At 47.3% G+C, this 20,377-nt stretch overlaps 1 protein-coding gene and 1 pseudogene across 1 annotated transcript in view; one reads left to right on the forward strand and one right to left on the reverse strand.

Annotated features, from left to right (window-relative positions):
- The window catches only part of MICAL3 (microtubule associated monooxygenase, calponin and LIM domain containing 3), a 278,800-nt gene that overhangs the window by 44,514 nt on the left and 213,909 nt on the right, over positions 1 to 20,377 (reverse strand). Inside the window, exons 27-28 of the mRNA XM_035028591.1 lie at positions 7,804 to 7,999; positions 398 to 639 (exon numbers count right to left, since the gene is read on the reverse strand). Of these exons, the coding sequence (XP_034884482.1) occupies positions 398 to 639; positions 7,804 to 7,999 (438 nt within the window). The remainder of the gene's footprint in view (positions 1 to 397; positions 640 to 7,803; positions 8,000 to 20,377) is intronic.
- On the forward strand, positions 18,746 to 19,230 carry LOC118025827 (annotated as a pseudogene).

Raw genomic sequence — 20,377 nt, forward strand, 5'->3', positions numbered from 1 at the left:
TATCCTGGACTCTGAGTCAGGGAATCCTCTAGAAAGCTAAATTCCCTTTATTAAAATAAATTTCTTTAACTGAAACTAAGGAAAAAAAGAGAGAAAATGAGGATAGGAGGATGAGTAACCTTATTTGGATGAAGTCCTTCTGCTGACCCTCTGCCTTCCACGTCCAGTTTCTCCTCAGAGTGTGCACAAGGGACTCTATTGTCAGTGGCCTCCTCTGCCCCCGAAACTAAGGTCAGAAAGAGGCAGGAGGGATGGTCTCTGGGGCTGTGGGAGGCACATCTGTGTGCCAGACTCCAGCTGTGTGACTCCAGCCACAGAAACCTTACTCAGGCATGGAACAGACTGCCTCTGGGATGGGACAGGGTCAGAGTTAGGAGAAGAGATTTTTTTTTCTGACCTTCACTAGACTCTTCCTCCTCCTCCTCATATTCTTCCTCCTCCTCCTCCTCTTCATACTCTTCCTCCTCCTCCTCTTCATTCCCAGGCCCGTAGCTCTTTGAGGCCTCTAGTTCCTCTTCACTCTTTCCTTTCAGAAGAGCATGGATCCTCACAGCCTCCTTCCAAGGAACGCCACCCAGGTCTGAGGTGGGCAGAGGAGGCTCCTCTTCCTCCTCTTCCTCCATCTCGGACTCAGAACTGCTGTGGGGGAAACAACCACACAACCAAAGTGAGGAGACAGTTAAAAGCCACAACTGGAGGCAAAATGTCCCAGCAAAGCAACTGCTGGGCAGGAAGGGAGAGAGGACAGGCACGGAGGGGTGCAGCGTGCTCCCCCGCCCCGGTAAGACACACGAGGGGAAGGAGAGTGAGTAGAGGGCCAGAGAAAACACACACGTACACGTAACCCCTACATAAAGCCCCATGAGCCAACAGTCCAGTCTGGTGGGGCCCTCTCTTTGGTGAACAGCACTCCACCAAGCTCAGTTTTAGAGGCCCTCAGAGACAGTAGGGGGCGTGGACCCATTCAGATATGAACGCATGACCCCAGGAATCAAGAATGGAGAGAAAGTCTCCTTTCCTCATGATCTACTGTTTGATTTGAGGAACTCAAATCTGCTTGACTCAGGTGGGCTGGAAAGCTCTGGTGGGAAGCACGGTGAGAAAGAGCTGCCTCCAGGAGGCCTGAACTGCAGTTTTAGCCACAGACGGGCTGGCCATCGAGGTGCGTGTGCTGGAGTGAAGGCCACGCACTCAGTCCCGCAGCATTCCCGAAGCCCCTCCGATGTGCGCCCTGGAGCGCGACACTATGAGGAATGCACAGTTAACACAGCAGCAAAGGCACCGCTCACTGAAGTTGCAGAACAGGGACCATGGGGAGAGCAGGGAAACAAATACTGCATCCCTGGGACCATCACCCTTGACAACCAGCCACGTTTTCCACCATTCTCCCTGACGGCACAGAGCCCAGTGCTCAGCTCGAAAAGGGAAGTGGCACTGAAATGCCAGAGACACTAGCTGTGACTTAAGCAAGCCAAAATCACAGACCTCCACTCTCATGGCCACCACCCCAGAGCATCTTTACCCTCCTCCCCTGCGGCAGAGTGAGCAGTCAACAGGTGGTACAAGAATAAAATTCAGTACCCTCAGTGGGGCTGTAAAGCAGGAGAAAAACCCCAATCATCACCGCACCAACGAAGTTTCTCAGACCTATTTCATGGTCCGATAATTCCCCAGAAGTCTTTTTCAGGAGAGGCTTTGCCCTTAGTGAGAAATGTGTAGTTGACTGGGCTGGAGGACATGTGGCTTTTACAATCCAGCAGGGCCCAACCGCTGGGATGAGAGAGCCCCAAACCCCAGAGGCGTCGCGCACGGGGTTGTTGTCCAGTCTGTCTTCCTGTGATGGTGGGCTGCTCTCTCCCCACCCGGAGTGGGGTTGTGCACGTAGAGAAGGAACCAGTGAATACAGTGTGAGAAGGTCAATGACACCCCACTCCTAGCGCTATTAGTACCTGTGCAGTAAAGAATCCCACCTTCCTCAAAGAGGCCTGGCCTTTGTCTCGGGGCCTGGGAGGTCAACCCTAAGCCCCCCGGAGGTCCTGCCTGATGGGAATGTCTTATTTCCCTGGAATCCCTGGGTCACGGTGGATAGTCTAACAATGTGATTTAGGGAGAGGGCTGACCACGTCTGAAAGACGAATAATTTAGGCTTGAATCACGCAGTACTAGTTGGTCTGGAGACTGAGATCAATCACACCACATAGATAATCAATCAGTCAATGCCTGGGTAATGGAGCCCCAATACATCTCTTAACATCAAGGCTTGGGTGAGTAACACTATACGGACTTTGTCACACATTAATACCAAGAAAGTAACACTGCCCTGACTCCACAGGGAGAGGATGATGGAAGGTCCGCATCTGTATTTTCTTGGCCTCTGCCCTGTGTACTTCTTCACCTGGCTGATTTCAATCAGTATCCTTCCCTGTAATTAAACCATAACCATGAGTATAAACCTTTTAGTGAGTTCTGACAAATTAATGAACTTGAGGGTGGTTTTGGGAACTCCCATACTTCAGCCGAGTCAGAAGGGAGGGCAGTCCTGGAGGCTGTCTGCCCACGACTTCTCAGGTGGCCAGTTCTCACAGGACCACACTGGCTCTGTTCCTTACCAGCTGTATGACCTTGAGCTGATTACTTCTGCGGAGTTTCCGCATCCTCATCAGTAAGGAGGCAATGTTAATACCTGCCTTGGAGAAATGTTGTGAAGGTTAGGGATTTTCCTGATTTTCATGTTTGTGTTACACTCTGGGATTCAGGCTATTCACTTATCTGTTTACTCATTTACACGTTCCTTCATTCATTCAATGAACATTTTTGAGTACCTATTAAAGTTCACCCAGTAGGTACAAAAATAAAGAGGGTCAGCTCCTTACTGTAGGCAGCTCCCTCTGGTGAATACTACTTCATTCACTTATTCATTCATCCACCCACGAAAACTTGCTTAGCATCTTCTACTTGTAATGCACTTCCTAGACACTGCAGAGGATACAAAGGTGACATAGAAAAGATCCTTATTCTCATGAGGAGCTAAGATGCAAACACGGCAATGACAAAAGAAGGTAGAACATAACTGCAGTGGAAGGGTTGAGAGGAGGCAGTTTAAGGTGAGTAAACATAAGAATTTGGGCCACGGAAAGCTTGGCATTTGGATTGTGACTTACTTTCATGACTTACTCAGGTATTATTTTTGCCTTACTTTTGTGTTTTCATTTGTTTACATTCTTACTACTTATCAATAATGTGTAACCCAACGTATATCACCTAACATCTTTCAAATATGAAATAAGGATAAGAATGACTACTACGCTCATCTTAAATCTTACGTAAATTTGTTAAAACTTTAGGTGGGTAGAAGGCAGGCCAGCTTGTCCTTCCTTCACAGCCAGGCACACAAGGTTACCCCTGGAGTCAGCAGGCTCAAGGAGTCCTCACTGCAGCTTTCCAGCTCCTTGTACCGTGTGCCCTGTCACGAGGGCAGTGGCACTGGGCATAATGTGAGCAATGAATACTCCATGATGAGGGCAATGGGGCCTCACTTAGAGCTCTGAGTGCCACCCTGGCTAGTTTTACGACAGCTCAAGGACCAAGGGAAAATAGCAAGTGAAGCACAGAGCATAAAAAATCGGGTGGAAAGGTCAACCCTTGCCTCTCTTCATAAGCTACCAGCTCTCAGTCCATTTCTGAGAGGCCTGGCTACATTGCTTCTGGAAATCTGAGACAGGCAAACCAGCCTCCCTCCCTTTGTGAAGGACAGAGAGACGAACAGGTATTGCCAACTGTTCCTTCCCAGGTCATATCTCCCTGGGACCTTGGAGCTGTCCTTTGAGTCTCACCAGGCTCCTTACCTCATGCACCTTACACCACAGTGTAAATTCAGTAACTCAAGCTCATTCTACATTTTCTGGCTGTTTTCCGTACCTGAATTTCTGGGTCTGGCCTTTGAAGAGGCTAGGAGGAAGGGAGTACAGGAGGAATGTCGTGTGAGGCAGACCACCCCCTGCCACTTGGTTGTCAGCCTAGAAAGTTTTTAAGTGGGGAGAATCGCTACACCAGAACAAAATACAACACAGACAACCAACTTCTCTGTCCTTTTGGGAAGAGAGGGTGACCTCTCAATTTATAGCCTCCTAGGAGAGATGAGGGCCAGAAATTGTAGTCCTCAAGGTCAGCATTCCATCATGACAGGTATCTGTTTCTGCATTTGAAACAATCTATCGCTGTGTGTGACTGTTCGATGTGGGTGGGCTCCCCCTGGACTGCGAGCTCTCTGACAGCAAGGTCAGGTCTGCTCGGCTCGCTGCAGGGCTTACCATGGGGTCTCGCACAGCCCAAACAGGCAAGGATGTGCAAGGGAGCACAACCAGGCAAAGCCAGGGCAAGCTGCTGCCTAAATTCACAGAGGTCATGGAGATGAGACCTCTGAAGTCCATCAGTAGGAGCAGACCTTTTCGGTTAGAAGAACATTTTGCAAAAATCCTCCCTGCTACAATATTTATGCTGTCACTGATCTCAAAGCACTTTCCCTGAGTTTCCTCTCATTGAGGCTATGATTGGGCCTGGTAGGAGAAAGCCAGAGCAGGGCACATGGACTAGATTCTAAAAAAACAAGATTTGCTCCACACTTAAATGGGCCAAGCAGAGGTTCTGCCATGCCAGGAGAGGAAGGGCCAAGGATGATAACAACAGCGATAGTGAACACTCACTGAGCTCTACGAACTGCTACGCAGCACAAGGCACTTCACATGAATTAGGTCACTTAATTACACATTAACTCTAGGACACGACAACTCTGGGACTCTAGGACATACTAATATCCCCACTGTTATAAATGAGGCTATCGAAGCTTAAAGAGGTTGGATCCTTGGTGTGAGAGGTCAGGATTCCCACCGATGTCCACACCATTGTCACACTGTGCCTTCTTGGATGGTTTGCCAAGAACCCAGGAGTCCTTCAGCCACTAGCAGCTGTCAGGGTGACAAACCCAGAAATAAGACCAGGACCGTCTCCTTGCTGCCTGGGTCCAACTTCACAAAGTGGAGACTGGAAATTTGGGCAGACCCTACTGTGAACGAGACAGACTGCTGTGTGAAATATCACTTTAAGTTCACAGGTGGTTTTCAAGGGAAAATAGGGAATCATAGCTTTCATTTTTAAATGAATCCACTCTATAATCAGAGAGTCCACTCCTAGATCTCATCCACTCTGACAACTGTGTGAACACTTCACTGCTCAGCAGACTGCTGGAGATGTAGGTTGTCCAGCAATCACTGCACGATGGAAATTTAATCCGTGCTGAAAGCGGCATCCTGCTCAGCAATGGCTCACATTACTGCCTCTGCTGGCAAAGGGCTGAGGGGGAGAGAGGACCAGTCAGGAATTTCCACTTGCTTATGGTCAGCCTTGAAGGAGGGGCTTCTCCTCATTGTGTTATTTCCGTGGAAGACCAAGCCCCTTCGGGCTAGCCCGTCACGGACTTTCGGGGAGTCCTCTGTGACCTGGCTGCCCCATCCGGAAAGGGCACCTGTTTGCTCTAGACCTCACTGACTTGTTCTTCAGGGTCAGGGATGTGCAAACACTGGAGGCCCTTAGCAGATGGGTGCTGCCCAAGCCATCTTCATCACCTGGGGCAAAGTTGCCCAGCTAGGCAATCAGGGGTAAACAAAACTAAAATCATAAAGCTAGTTTTTGCGATGCCTGGGTGGCTCAGTCCATTAAGCATCTGCCTTCGGCTCAGGTCATGATCTCAGCGTCCTGGGACTGAGTCCCACACTGTGCTCTCTGCTCAGCAGGGAATCTGCTTCTCCCTCTCACTCTCACTCTGTGCTCTCCCTCTCTCTCTCTCAAATAAATAAAATCTTAAAAAAAAAAAAAAGCTAGTTTTCTTTTGTCTTCAGGTACCTGTTCTCTCCCAGAGAAAATAAAAGTACAATTTCCAGGGTCTCCTTTGGAAGATGCTCTTCCCTCCCCCACTCCAAGGAAGGGTCATGGAGCTAATTAGGTCTGGGCCAGTAGTCTCTCTCTCTTTTTTTTTTTTTTAAGATTTTATTTATTTGACGGAGAGAGACACAGCGAGAGAGGGAACAGAAGCAGGGAGAGTGGGAGAGGGAGAAGCAGACTTCCCGCAGAGCAGGGAGCCCGATGTGGGGCTTGATCCCAGGACCCTGGGATCATGAACTGAGCCAAAGGCAGACACTTAACAACTGAGCCACCCAGGCGCCCTGGTAGTCTCTGCTTGGGTAAACTAAATCAGGACACCCATAAGACTCACGCAAGGTATTTGTTCAAAATAGGTACTCCTGGTCTCCACCCCAAGCCCACCAACTTGGCTACTCCAGGGGAGGGTCCAGGATTTACCTTTTTACCAAGTGTCCCAGGTGGCCCTTACCATCAGGGAAATTTAGAGCAGAGGTTTGAAAAGTGTGGTCTCTAGACAATAGGACCACCTGGGAACTTTTTAGAAATGCAAATCTTGGCCACAAAGAAGCATCCAGCGTGTGCCTCAGCATTAATGCAAAGCCTCCACCAGTCTGGGAGACACAGTACATGCTCCCACACCAGAAGCCCTGCAGGACAGTCTGACCAATAGTGATTTTACTCCCTCTTTCATCTTGTTCTCTTTTGGTGGCCTTGATCATCTTCCATGGAGCACTCTGAATCCTGTACTGACCCTGGCAGACCTGGGCAGTAATGAACATAAGGTCCTGGGGCAAAGACAGTGGACTCAGGGAGTCCTGTGGGGGCTGGAGGGCGCACGTCCCCCTCCAGGCATCACTCAGTGAGACATCATTAAAACACTGGCATGGCCATGCACAAAACCACTGGCTGTGTGTATAGCCCCTGAGATGCAGGTTTTCTGCTCCTCTCTTTACCTAGAGGAGGAAGGAAGAAGCCTGGACAGGTGAGGTGGCTTCCCCAAGACCGCAGGGCGAACTGGTGTCATAACAGGAGCCCCTAATTCCAAAACTGAAGCTCCTACCGCTGACCCGCTCGCCCCCTACAGCACACTGCTTCAGGCCTCCTGTTGTCCCTCTGCACATGTCTTGTCCCTCCAGTACACCTGTCAACAACAGCCTGAGGGCAGGACCTGGGACTGTCATTTTTGTTCTGTTACCTTTTCAACAAATGACAAAGTGTTAAGGCCATGGTAGGTGTCCAAGAAATACTTACTGAAATCTCTGAATTACGTCCCATGGGTTGTGATTCTTACTGCCTAACGAGATGAAGAGACAGGGAACTGTGTGGAAAGGGGAAGATCAGCAGCCAGTAGGGAAAACAGGAAGCATCCTGGACTTGGATCCGGGAAACCTGAGTCTGAGTCTTAGTCAATCCATGATCCTAGTATTAGTCACCAGCAGTTTCCGTAATTACAGAGTGATAAGATATAGGCTCTGGTCTACTTTACAGGCCTCCTTCGAGGACGATCAAGTGAGGTGATGGACACGGAAGTCCTTTGGGAATGGTCCGGTGCCATGCAAAGGAGTACTAAAGGCAATTGCCAATCGACATGCACGCCACGTACTGTTTTAAACACTTCTTGCTATTTAACCCTCACACCAATTCTGGGAGGAAAGTCCTAGTATGGCCTTCATGTCACAGATGAGGAAATGGAGACACAGAGAGGTTACATGACTTGCCTAGTGTCACACAGCTGGTGGGTGGCACCCAGATCCCATGCCGAGGGTACAGTGCTGCCTCCCCCCCACAGGACGGTATATTCATCTGGGGAAGGGGCTGCTAGGACAAAGCACAGGCATGAAGCAGAACACAGGAAAACGGGGCTACAGCCCCCGGGCACAGGCTGACCTGCTGGCCACGTCCTCCTCTGCGCCTTTGTCCAGCACACTGCTCAGGTTGTGCTCAGCCTGCGTCTCCTCGGGCACCTCCTCCAGCTCCTCGGCCTGTTTCACAGACAGGCGGTAGTTCTCCAGCTCGATCCGTTCAGGAGTGCCCCTGAGTCGCTTGGCAATGCTAGGCTCTTCGAGACCATTCATACTTGAACCTGCAAGACAAGCAAAGCCTCAAAGTTCTATGACAAATGATGGCAAATAACCACAGGTGGTGGGGGGGATGGAGGAGGTGTGCAGGGAGGGGGGAGGCGCCGACAGAAGGATATCTAAGCATCCAAGGTAGTCGCCACTCATCTCAATAAAAGGAGGGACAGAGCTTCCATGAAGGCCAGGGAGCCAGCCAAGGGGCAGACTGCAAGTCGATGAGGTCACAGAGGCCAGGAAGGGGCTGCGTGGTGAGAGTGGCAACCCTTCCTTGAGCCTGAGAAACAGGAAGACAGCCCATCTGCCCTGAGAGGGGAGCACAGGCTTACCCTCCTCTGTCATCCCTGAACCCGTGCACAGTGGAGGGAAGAGGTGGCGGTGACTGGGGAGGAGGAGCAAAGGGGACTTGGGTCGGACCCTAAGGAGGCGCTTCTCACTGACCAAGCCCCCCTCAGCTGTCACTGAGAAGGGGAGTCCTGCCCGTTGCCCGCCCCCTGATGGCCCAGGACCCAGGAAAGGTTCATGCACTGCTCTTGGCTGATCCACAGACGTGTCCAGGCTAATTGCTTGCAGAACTTGTCACATTGTGGATTTGTCTGTCTCGTCATGATTAGATTCATGGTAAACACTTCCTATTTAGTAAGAACACCACGTGGGTGAGGCTGCGCCCCTTCCACTGCACACAGGAGGAATACAGTCGGGTTGCCCCATCTTTTTTAAATTGTTTTTTTCATTTTTATTTATATATTTATTTTTGAGAGAGAGAGCGAGTCAGACAGAGCACAAGCAGGGGGAGGGGCAGAGGGAGAAGCAGGCTCCCCGCTGAGCAGGGAGCCAGACGTGGGACTCAATCCCAGGACCCTGGGATCATGACCTGAGCCCAAGGCAGTTGCTTAACTGACTGAGCCATCCAGGCGCCTGGGTTGCCTCATTCTTGGTGACAAAAGCTTGACTGCTTGGTTAAAGTGGTGCCCAACCGGGGCGCCTGGGTGGCTCAGTCGTTGGGCGTCTGCCTTTGGCTCAGGTCATGATCCCAGGGTCCTGGGATCGAGTCCCGCATCAGGCTCCCTGCTCCGCGGGAAGCCTGCTTCTCCCTCTCCCACTCCCCCTGGTTGTGTTCCCTCTCTCACTGTCTCTCTCTCTGTCAAATAAATAAATAAAATCTTAAAAAAAAATAAAGTGGTGCCCAACCAACTTTCTGCTGTAAAGAGATATTTCCCCCTTTGTAATTAATAAGTAATCCATGGGGTGATACGTAGAAACCATGGGACATCCTTTCATCCAGGGATTTTAGTACCCATTGATGAATGGGGATTTTAAAAATTTTATCATTCCTTCACCACTGTCACTCTTTGTAAAGAACTTTTCCCATTTCTCTCTCTCTCAAAAACCAGGACTCACGGACTTTGAAAAACTTAAGTGTTGTATTTGCCATGTTTTCTTAATCTCCTTTATTCTAGAAATTTCCCTGTCTCCCTCCTTATTATCTCCTTCATCATTATGCTTTTTTTTTTATTACAGTCAGCCAGCATACAGCACCTCATTAGTTTCTGATGCAGTGTTCAACGATTCAGTAGTTGTGTATAACACCCAGTGCTCATCATAATAGGTGCCCTCCTGAATACCCAGCATTATTCTTTTTGATGTGCCTTTTTATCCCAAATTTGGTTAGAAGAGGCCCATTGCATTTATTCTTTACTGTATGTCTTCCCTGTAATATGATGTAGGTTTAGATTTAGAGTCAGACAAATCCAGGCTAGACACCTGGCTCTGCCAGTGACCAGCTGAGGGATCTTAGGAAAATTTCATAACTACTGAGAGCTCATTTTCCTGATCTATAAATGAGGACAGCCTCCAACTCCTAGGATTAATATGAATATGGGATGAAATTATATACATATATACACAAGTACATGTGTGTACCAACTGCATGGGCCCTGAACCCGTCATCTTCCTCTTCTACTTAAACCCAGCACATGGGCAGTATCCAGCAAATACAAGTTAAGTGCTATAACTGATGTCAGTAACATTCTTAGCACCAGTTTGTGTGTATTTTTGTGCAGGTATGTTGTATCCATTTGCTCTGGGTTGCGAACAAGAGTTACTTGACAAAGATGGGAAGGGAGTTCTGGGTACAGGGAACAGCAACAGTTAAGGTACAGTGACCTATAACGGCAGGTTGGTATTATTAGATCTGTGGCAGTATTCTTAAAGCGGTAGAGGAGAGGAAGAGACTGGGGTGGGAACAGAGCCCACATGGCCTTTGGTGACATTCTAACCTCTAAGAGATGAAACTGGGTTTTGGCAGGCAATATCATACCAACCCAGTGTTGGGTGACAGGTGGTCTATCAGGGGAAAGCCAGAATCTCTGTAATGAAGGACTAAAGGTGGGAATACTGAGTAATTTTTGTGACACGACAGGTGCGCAGAAAATCTTGTGGAAGCCTGGCACTTTTGTTGTGTACGATGTTCTGGACCTCTCCATATTGTCATTAGAAAGAACTTTTTATGAGTCCAGGAAGTCACAGAATAAAGTCTTAGTACATCTGTCAGATTTATCTGGATCTTCCACCAAATAGCATCTTTCAAATTTACTAGACAATCTTTACTAAAAAGCAAGACCCAGGGCACGTTCATCTACAAAACGTCTAATGATGGGGTCACAGCATGAATCCCTGGGCTCCCTAGGGCCCTGTGCAATGCCCACCTGTCCTAGTTTTTGCAACCCCAGTTGGGGCACTTTACACATCCCTGGTCCATTCTTCAACACTGACCTCAGGGCCCCCAAAGTGTAAGCTATGATGCTAGATCAGGGCATGTGGAAGTTTAGGAAATATGTGGACTCCAGGTAATAGCAAAAAAGAGAAAGGGAGCACAGCAGGTGGATGCTGCCGCAGCATCCTCCAAATCTGCCCCCCCCCGCCCCAGGTTCTAACTGCACCAGTTCATCATTTCCAAACATCAGTCTCCCTGTCCTCTCTTGCTTCTTCCCCTCATCAAAACCCAACATGATAAACATGAGAAGGCTAAGGATCCCCTGACTATAATATCATTTGATTCTTTCCTTCCCGTCATGTATTTTTGACAAATACCCTTAAACAGAAAGCAAATAAGAGAGTGAGATAAATGGAAACCACTCCCCAAGTATAAAGTTTTGGGGAACTCCACAGATAAAGAATAAAAACCAGTATATCTCTTAGATAGGGAACGAAGAAAAGAATAAGAATGGTCACTTCAGGGAAACAAACAACTCATGCTCATCAATTCAGATACAAACAATTTCAAGGTAGAGTGAACAAACACACTCATGGAGAGAACCACTCAAGAAGTGATGTCTGTTTTTAGCGGGTAAAAACCATACTGTTTGGGGCGCCTGGGTGGCTCAGTTGTTAAGCGCCTGCCTTCGGCTCAGGTCATGATCCTGGGGTCCTGGGGTCGAGCCCCACATCAGGCTCCCTGCTCAGCAGGAAGCCTGTTTCTCCCTCTCCCACTCCCCCTGCTTGTGTTCCCTCTCTTGCTGTGTCTCTCTGTCAAATAAATAAATAAAATCTTTAAAAAACAAAACAAAACAAAAACACCATACTGTTTGCCAGAAATTCTACTAGAACCTTGGGAAACAAAGCAGATTAAAACACTCTCTACTCTTAAGGAGCTGTAGGCTAGTCACAGAAGAGAGAGTCCTGCACAGGAATCATTTCAGCATGATGTCTCACGTGTTACAGCTCATGCACGCGGTGGTACTATGGGAGTACATAGAAGGGCAGCTCCACCTAAGGTAGTCAAGGAAGACTTTCTGGAGGAATATGGAGTTAGCCTAGCCAGCTTTAAAGAAAATTCTATGAGATAGGTAATGGTTTGCAAATGAACTGAAATTCAGAGACATTAGGCAACCTGTCCAATGTCACACAGCTAGTAAGCGGTGGAACCAAGATCTGAATCCAAGGAGGACAGCATTAATTCAGAAGACTATCATGCTCTTCCTGGATTTATGATGTTAAGAGAAGAAAAGAAAAGGAAGGAGTGTTTCCATAGAGTCCTGTTCTACTTTCCCCTTTGGGACTCCTCACCATTATCTCCTCCCCACTATAATTTTCAAGATGAGGGACACAGAACTACATGAAAGCTACTTAGAGCACAGAATCTGGCATTTTCAACAACATTCTGTCCTCCTTCCAGAGTTATTTCTCTGGGGTTTCTTTTTTTTTTTTTTTAAAGATTTTATTTATTTATTTGACAGAGAGAGACATAGTGAGAGCAGGAACAAGCAGGGGGAGTGGGAGAGGGAGAAGCAGGCTTCCCGCGGAGCAGGGAGCCCGATGTGGGACTCGATCCCAGGACCCTGGGATCATGACCTGAGCCGAAGGCAGATGCTTTAACGACTGAGCCACCCAGGCGCCCTTCTCTGGGGTTTCTATAAGCTCTGTGGACTAATAGATCATCAAGCAACAGAATTTGGCAGCCCAAACCCACAGTTTGGGGCTCTGGGGAGGAGAAACGTTGACTTAATTCTGGGCTTGGCCACAATCAATAAAAAAGAAACAAGAGGCTCTCAGAACTATTCAGATCATTCACACATCAGTCCCCCAAGAGAAAGGATGCTTTTTCATGAAAACTGTTAGAAGGGTCCCACTGGAGATTTTCAAGACTTGAGGTGGAAGGAATAGAGTTGCCTTACTGTTTCGGTCTTCCTACACCACTGGGTCCATGTCCACATGGAGCTAGACTCACCCAGAGCTTTGAGCAACAAGGGCATTGCATGACATTGCCTTTAGGGCCGAGTCCCCAAGGAGGTTCCGTTTTCCCAAAGGGAAGGTGGCACTTCAGAGGATACTCGGCAAGTACCAAAACTCACCAACTGCCAAAATATGCTTAACATTCCTAGCCCATAACCTCAAAACACCATGAGAAATGAAAAAAAAAAAATCAACCAAACCAGCACACTTGATTCTCTGTGATAAGCAAGGGGCTATGTGCTAGATTAACCAGGTGGTGATGATAAACTATGATATCAAAGGAAGGAAGAGTGGAGGAGGCCCAGGCAGTGGCTGTAACACAGTGACAGACACAGGACTTCCCCCTCGTCCCCTGGATCCTCCCCCTTCAATGAACAGAAGGGGACATGGGAGCAAGGGCTATAGGAGCGCAGATGTAAAAACAGCTGACAGATGTGGGTTCGGCAAGTGAGAGAATAAGCAGTGGGGTCAGGCTGGCTGGCCAGGGCCCACCTGGCCTCCCCACTTCACATGCTTCAGCGCGACAGCAACTACATGGGGATTTTGCAGCTCAAAGTGGATGAAAGATTTCAAATGATTGCCAAGGCCGAATCTTCACTAAGTCAGATCTCAGGTCACGGGAGGCCAATTCCAGCTTCACACATACCAAAAGGAAATGGCTCCCAGGATCTGGGTCATATCCTAAATAGGCAAAAGGCTCTGGGCCTGACCTAAGGGCTCTGTTTTGGAACAGTCACTGCCTGCATGAGCTCCATACATCATCCTGAAAGAAATATTTTTTCCTAACAGGACAACCTGCTCTCAGCTGATGTACAAGAGCTGCCAAAAGCCTTTATTTGTGTCTGTCCGATTCCTGAAGGGATGTGAGGGACGCAGATGACACTGAAGAGGCGGGCCCTCCCAGTCCTCCCCAGGCGGCTCTTCTTTCCCCTTTCCCTCCTGCAGTGGTAGCTAGCTGCCCAGTGCACTGTAGGAATTCAGGCAACTGTGAAGGATGTCAGCTAAGAGACTGGAACATCTGAGGGGCTTCTCTCCTTCTACCACATTCATGTCTGGCCTGTTTCCCCATTCCTTTTTCCTTTCCTTCTTTATAAGCCTGGAAAAGCTTGAATGAAATCTGAAAGTCTAAAAAGGATTTCAGGAAAAGGCACAGTGAACTGAGCTTGAGGATTGATTTTCATCATATTTGCCATATCTGGTAAGTTGAATGGATGTTCGAATTCATTCATTCAACCATACATTAAACAATTATTAGTAGTTATTCAATATAGCTACTTCCAGCCAGGCACTGTGCTAGGTGCTTGGGTGTACCAGTGGACAACACAGGCAAGACTCCTGCCCCTGGGGAGCCTGCACTCTGTTGGACTATGGGTGTCACCTATCTGCTGGGAGAGACCAATGACCCAGGGTATCAAAAGGTGTCAACTGTGGCCATGTTCTAGTAAGAGATGGCCCTGTGATTTGAAATGACTGGTACCATTTGAGCACTCTGCCGTTTTGGAATACAGAGATTCTCCCTTGAGGTTGCTCTTTCTTACGTCTGTTTCCCTTATCAAGTTACTGGATATTTTTGTTGCGATTTCTTTTTTAAGGAAGATGAACTAAAGTAATTTCAGATGGCCTCCTCACACATCCGCCCAAAGCCTTGCCTGTCCATGATCTTGCTTGAAAGAAAGTGCCAAACCATGAACTAGGTCTCAAGGAGGTGTTAAGGAAGATGAAGCCTCCTGAAGAAAGAATTACCAGGCTGGCAGTATAAATAAAAATTCCTGGACCCGATGCAAAATTGGTCAAAGTGACCAATGTTGCCTTGTTCACTGGTCTCAGAAACATTCACAAAATCCCCTGGGAAATTAGTGTACCCCTCCTCACACAGAACCCTAATCCTGACAAGGCTAAGATGGGGAATTTGTGCCTTAATTATGTTTTCTCCCTGCTCTTGTTGGAAACGATACAGAAACTATATTCTCCCATGCTTCCTCCTGTTCCTGGGAAAGATGGATGAAACCATTTGAAGTGGTGGCTAGTCTAAAACAGAACCACCGTCTAGCCCAGACACGTTTTCCTATGTGGGACAAAGCCTGGGTCTTGGGCCTGCTTCCTTTTGGAATGTATTAGGCTGCAGCTGGACCCTGGTAACTCGAGCTGGGCTGGTCATAATTAGGAGTCACTGTGGATATTAATCCACTCATCTTGCTTTGAGCTACAGTTCCTATATGCGTTTTTGCTTAGTGGCCTGAAAATCAGGCAGAGCACGCACCATGCCAATTCAGGCTTAGAAACAGAAAATAATGGAATTGGTCACCTGCCTCAGGGACCTCCTCACTGTTCTAGTCAAGCTGGACAATGCGATCTGGTATCTGTGAAGAGGTCACTCCCAGCCTAGAACCCAATCTAGGGAGGAAGGATTTACTAGGGCTGATAAAAGGCCTTTCTTTGCTTATTAGCTGGTGCCTGCAACTACCAATTTGGGCTCTCTCCCTCTGTTGCCCCTCAGTTCATTTGCCTTAGCGGACTCTGCTTGACTGGGCTCACATTGTTTTATACCTTTTACAGAGATTTCTCATTCTAAGGGGGCACTACCCACTTTGTAAGCCCTGCAGCTGTCCATGGAAAGGGATCCTCTTGCTTTGGAGACCAAAAAAAGAAGTGTCTGAACCACTCTTAGGGCAAGGGGGCTTTTGCCTCTACACACCTACCTTTCCACAGGCTCTTCTACGGCTTCCTACTGGCAGGGAGCAGAAGTTCACAGAGCCTGCTTGTGAAGCAGGGGATGCAGGAGTAGACAGCTGCCTGTGTCATGTGCTAGGACAGCTGTGCTGCACACACCGGCCAGTGCCTGTCACATCAAGCTGGCCAATCCCCATTTTTACCACTATGACACCGGGGGGCCTGAGTCTCTGTGATGTCAAGTGACATGCCCAAAGGTTCAGAGGAGGCAGATCCAAGACTAAACCCAGGGCTGTGTTACTCCGAAGCTTGGGCTCTTTCCACTAAACCACGCAGGATGAAATTGTTAATTGCCCCTTACTCATGAACAATTTATTCTTCATTTGGGGTAACTGTATTTTTATGTGGGGCACAGAGAAAAGTAGGTTATGTGGATTCAAGGGGAAGCTCAGTTGCTTTGGAGATATTTAATGACCAAGAGTTGGGAAATTCTGTGCTAAATATTACATGACTGAAGCTAAGAAGGGAAAAACCCAACAGGGAACAAATCAGAACAGCACCAGAAAAAACCACCCACATGGGAATGGGGACTCATGCAGACTGGGACAGTCTCTCAGGAATGCTGAGGGTATATGCCCTCCCTTTAGCAGGGTACTGAGTGGCCCTTTCTCCACCATTCATAACCTTTGCTCTTGATCTGTGTGATCCCATGAAACTTTTACCCTTAAGTTCATTTACTAATGTTAAATTATTCTTCCTGCTGTTATTATGGTATGTCCCAAAGGCGCCTTTTTGGCAGATGGCAGGACATGTCATATTTGGCCAAGGCAAAGGGCTTTGTTTTAAAGTATATACCCTGGGGCACCTGGGTGGCTCAGTCATTAAGTGTCTGCCTTCGGCTCAGGTCATGATCCCGGGGTCCTGGGATTGAGCCCCACAAAGGGCTCCCTGCTCTCTCCCCCACACCCCCTGCTTGTGTTCTCTTTCTCACTGTGTCTCTCTCTGTCAATTGAATAAATAAAAATCTAAAAAAAGAAAAAATAGTATATACCCTATCTTTCATTACAAAAATTATTACCAGTGCATCATGTAGCTCTCTTGACAATAGATTTTTTTCATGTGTTGTACTATCTCACAGATAAAACTCGACTTGCTCCTTAATAGTCAGCTGGGTCACCCTACCAAGTAGCTACCTCTTGGGCGTTGGGAAGTTGTGGGCATGTCTAAAGCACAGGGATCTGGTTGTCTTTTCTCTTAAGTCTCAGGAGAGCTGTGCTCTAGCAATATTCTACTTCCCTTCTCTGGCTGCCCACCTTCACATACCTAAGGGTGAAATCTCAGAAGGGGGTAACTGTTGTGCAATGGGCCTTCAGTAAACTATTTTAACCTATTAGTTTATATACGTGCCTCATAACCCAGGCGATTCTGTATAGTTAAGTATATATAATCTATGAAATCAATCCACCTGTGGGGCTGACCTCTGAAATCCTAAGAGGCAGGTAAAGAGAAGGACGGTTCAACAAGGTAAGCCAAGACCATCCATTTTTTTTCTCTCCTACTTCTGCCTATTGCTTCCCAATTCTAATTACGGGCTCTACTTCTGTCCTCCTGAAGGGCTCTTTCACGCGTCTATCTCCTGTTCACTGGTCTGAATGCACCCCAAAACCAGAGGCTCTGCTAGGGAGGGGAATTATTCCAGTCATCTTTGTGTTTCTGGTGCCTATTGGTAGGTCAATAACATGGTTTGAATAAATGACCAGCATAAGTTCTAAACTAGAATATCACTTCACTATAATTTTAAGAAGTTAGTTGAACGTATTGTGGTCTCAGTTTCCTCATCTTAATGTAGAAACTTTAAGGCCTCTGTTTCCCAAGTAGCTGGATGCTGTGCAAGCCCCAAGAACAAATAAGAGATACCACCCGGTGAAAGAGTAAGTGTACAAAGACAGCAACTCTTCCCTTAGCACCTAAGAGAAATTCCTATGAGGTTGCCAATGTCTTAGAAGACCTTGCGCTATGGCTCTGAAAAGAGACTATTTCAAAGAATCTGATGTCCAAAAGTGATGACGGCACTTCCCAATAGAGAGTGGTCTAGTTTTAGGCAGCAGCTTGCTTACTAGAAGACCAGATCCAATAACAATAGGCAGAGGGGAGAGGTGGAAAGGCAGAGAAGGACCACGAATCTGCATGCGAGGCATTCCAAACTGATGTGCTTTTCCCAAGATGCCAGGTTGAAATTTCAATTCTTCCTACTTTCCACAGCAGAGTGCCAGGGGCCTTCAGTCAAGAGTGTGTCCAAAGCTGGCTCCGAGGTGGCCTACACGTGGCCAGCTGCTCAGCCAGGAAAGCGATTTTCAACTTCTGGGGGCTCTGCCCATCATCAGACTATCAATAAGGACAAACCCACATCCCCATGAAAGCTTCTCTCAAATAGGTTCTCTCTTAAAGATACAAAATCTCATAAACAGCATTCCCTTAGCTAGGCAAAGATACATTTTTGGAAAGGAACTAAAATCCCCTCCAGCAATGCCTACAACCACCACTTGATACTCATATCTACAACAGTTACACCTTTCTTTTCACCTGTTTAAAGACCCGGCCTGGAAAGGAAACATTAGTGCTTGGGGACAGAGGCCCTAGAAGGCTGATGGAATAGGAGCACTGAGCACTGACCCAGACTCAGAGAGCCCTTGCTAATGACTGATGTTCTCTGGTCACCCACAAAATGCCCATCCATGCACTGATTCCAAGAGGAAATCAGACCCCCTCTCCTGCAAATGGGTCACGACATAGCACTGAGGCCCATGGGGGGGGCGGGGGTTGTGGGTCAAAGCAGCAGAGATGCAGACAGTGCCTAGGACCACGTGTAACCCTAGTTCTACCTAATATAAGGCTAACTGACTCCTGCACAGTCCTGACTTTTGGGTTAGGTGTTAAAAATTTAGTTTAATGTAGCTCCTACGCCTCTTCCTCTCCCACCCAGGTCTCTTCCTCTCGAGAGGCCGGGGAGTCAAACTTGTAGCCGCCCCTTCGCTCTTCCCGTCACCCTCGCCTCCTCTTCGGGCCGAAGTATGGCATAGAGGCTGTTGGTGGCTTTGCCACGCCACCCCACCCACCCTGGATCGCAACCGTTTTAAGGGACCTGGATTCATCAGGGTCTCTCCGGGGCCTGTGCGAGTGCTGATCTGCTCCATTTTTGCAAAAGGCGCCTGTGTCTGGCAGAGCCGGTGTGAGACGAAGAGACAATCCTTCCCTGCTGCCCGGATAATCAAGAGTTTTGGCCAGACCTTTGAGCACATACCGAGAGAGTGAGGAGCCAGACGAAAAGCACAGATTATGTCACTGAAACGGATAATAAGGAACTTAGTGATTTGGCCCGTGACCCTCCAGCACAATGTTCTGCAGGTCCAGTTGGGGATGATATGTTTCACTGGCAAGCCACAATTATGGGACCTAATGACAGCCCATATCAAGGCGGTGTATTCTTTTCGACAATTCATTTTCCTACAGACTACCCCTTCAAACCACCTAAGGTTGCATTTACAACAAGAATTTATCATCCAAATATTAACAGTAATGGCAGCATTTGTCTCGATATTCTAAGATCACAGTGGTCTCCTGCTTTAACTATTTCTAAAGTTCTTTTATCCGTTTGTTCACTGCTATGTGATCCAAACCCAGATGACTCCCTAGTGCCAGAGATTGCACGGATCTATAAAACAGAGATAAGTACAACAGAATATCTCGGGAATGGACTCAGAAGTATGCCATGTGATGCTACCTTAAAGTCAGAATAACCTGCATTATAGCTGGAATAAACTTTAAATTACTGTTCCTTTTTTGATTTTCTTATCCGGCTGCTCCCCTATCAGACCTCATCTTTTTTTTTTTTTTTAAAGATTTTATTTGATAGAGAGAGAGAGATAGTGAGAGAGAGAGAGAGAGCACAAGCAGGGGGAGCGGCAGGGAGGCAGAGGGAGAGGGAGAAGCAGGCTCCCCGCAGAGCAAGGATTCCAATGCGGGGCTCGATCCCAGGACCCTGGAATCATGACCTGAGCTGAAGGCAGCCGCTTAACCGACTGAGCCACCCAGGCGCCCTAGACCTCATCTTTTTTAATTTTATTTTTTGTTTACCTCCCTCCATTCATTCACATGCTCATCTGAGAAGACTTAAGTTCTTCCAGCTTTGGACAATAACTGCTTTTAGAAACTGTAAAGTAGTTACAAGAGAACAGTTGCCCAAGATTCAGAATTTTTTTTAAAAATGGAGCATGTGTATTATGTGGCCAATGTCTTCACTCTAACTTGGTTATGAGACTAAAACCATCCCTCACTGCTGTAACATGCTGAAGAAATCATCTGAGGGGGAGGAAGATGGATGCTCAGTTGTCACATCAAAGGAAGCAGCATTATTCTAGCATCCAGTCTTTTTTTTAAGGCTTCTACTGTTAGAGATTTGAGGTTACATGATATACTTTATGCTCATAACTGATGTGGCTAGAGAATTGGTATTGAATTTATAGCATAAGCAGAACAGAAAATGTGATGTATTTTATGCATGTCAATAAAGGAATGACCTGTTCTTGTTCTACAGAGAATGGAAATTGGAAGTATTCCAAAATAGGGTCTCAAACATTTTGTAATTCTCATTTAAATTGTTAGGAGGCTTGGAGCTATTAGTTAATCTATCTTCCAATACACTGTTTAATATAGCACTGAATAAATGATGCAAGTTGTCAATGGATGAGTGATCAACTAATAGCTCTGCTAGTAACTGATTCATTTTTCTTCAATAAAGTTGCATAAATCAATGAGTTAGCTGCCTGAATTAATCAGTATGGGAAACAATCTTTTGTAAATGCAAAGCTGTTTTTGTATATACTGTTGGGATTTGCTTCATTGTTTGACATCAAATGATGATGTAAAGCTCAAAAGAGTGAATATTTTGCCATGTTCAGTTAAAAGTGCCAAATATCCTACAA

Source organism: Mirounga leonina, unplaced genomic scaffold (genome assembly GCF_011800145.1).
Source record: "Mirounga leonina isolate KUSES-001 unplaced genomic scaffold, KU_Mleo_1.0 Mir_201, whole genome shotgun sequence".
In the NCBI taxonomy this organism is placed as follows: Eukaryota; Metazoa; Chordata; class Mammalia; order Carnivora; family Phocidae; genus Mirounga; species Mirounga leonina.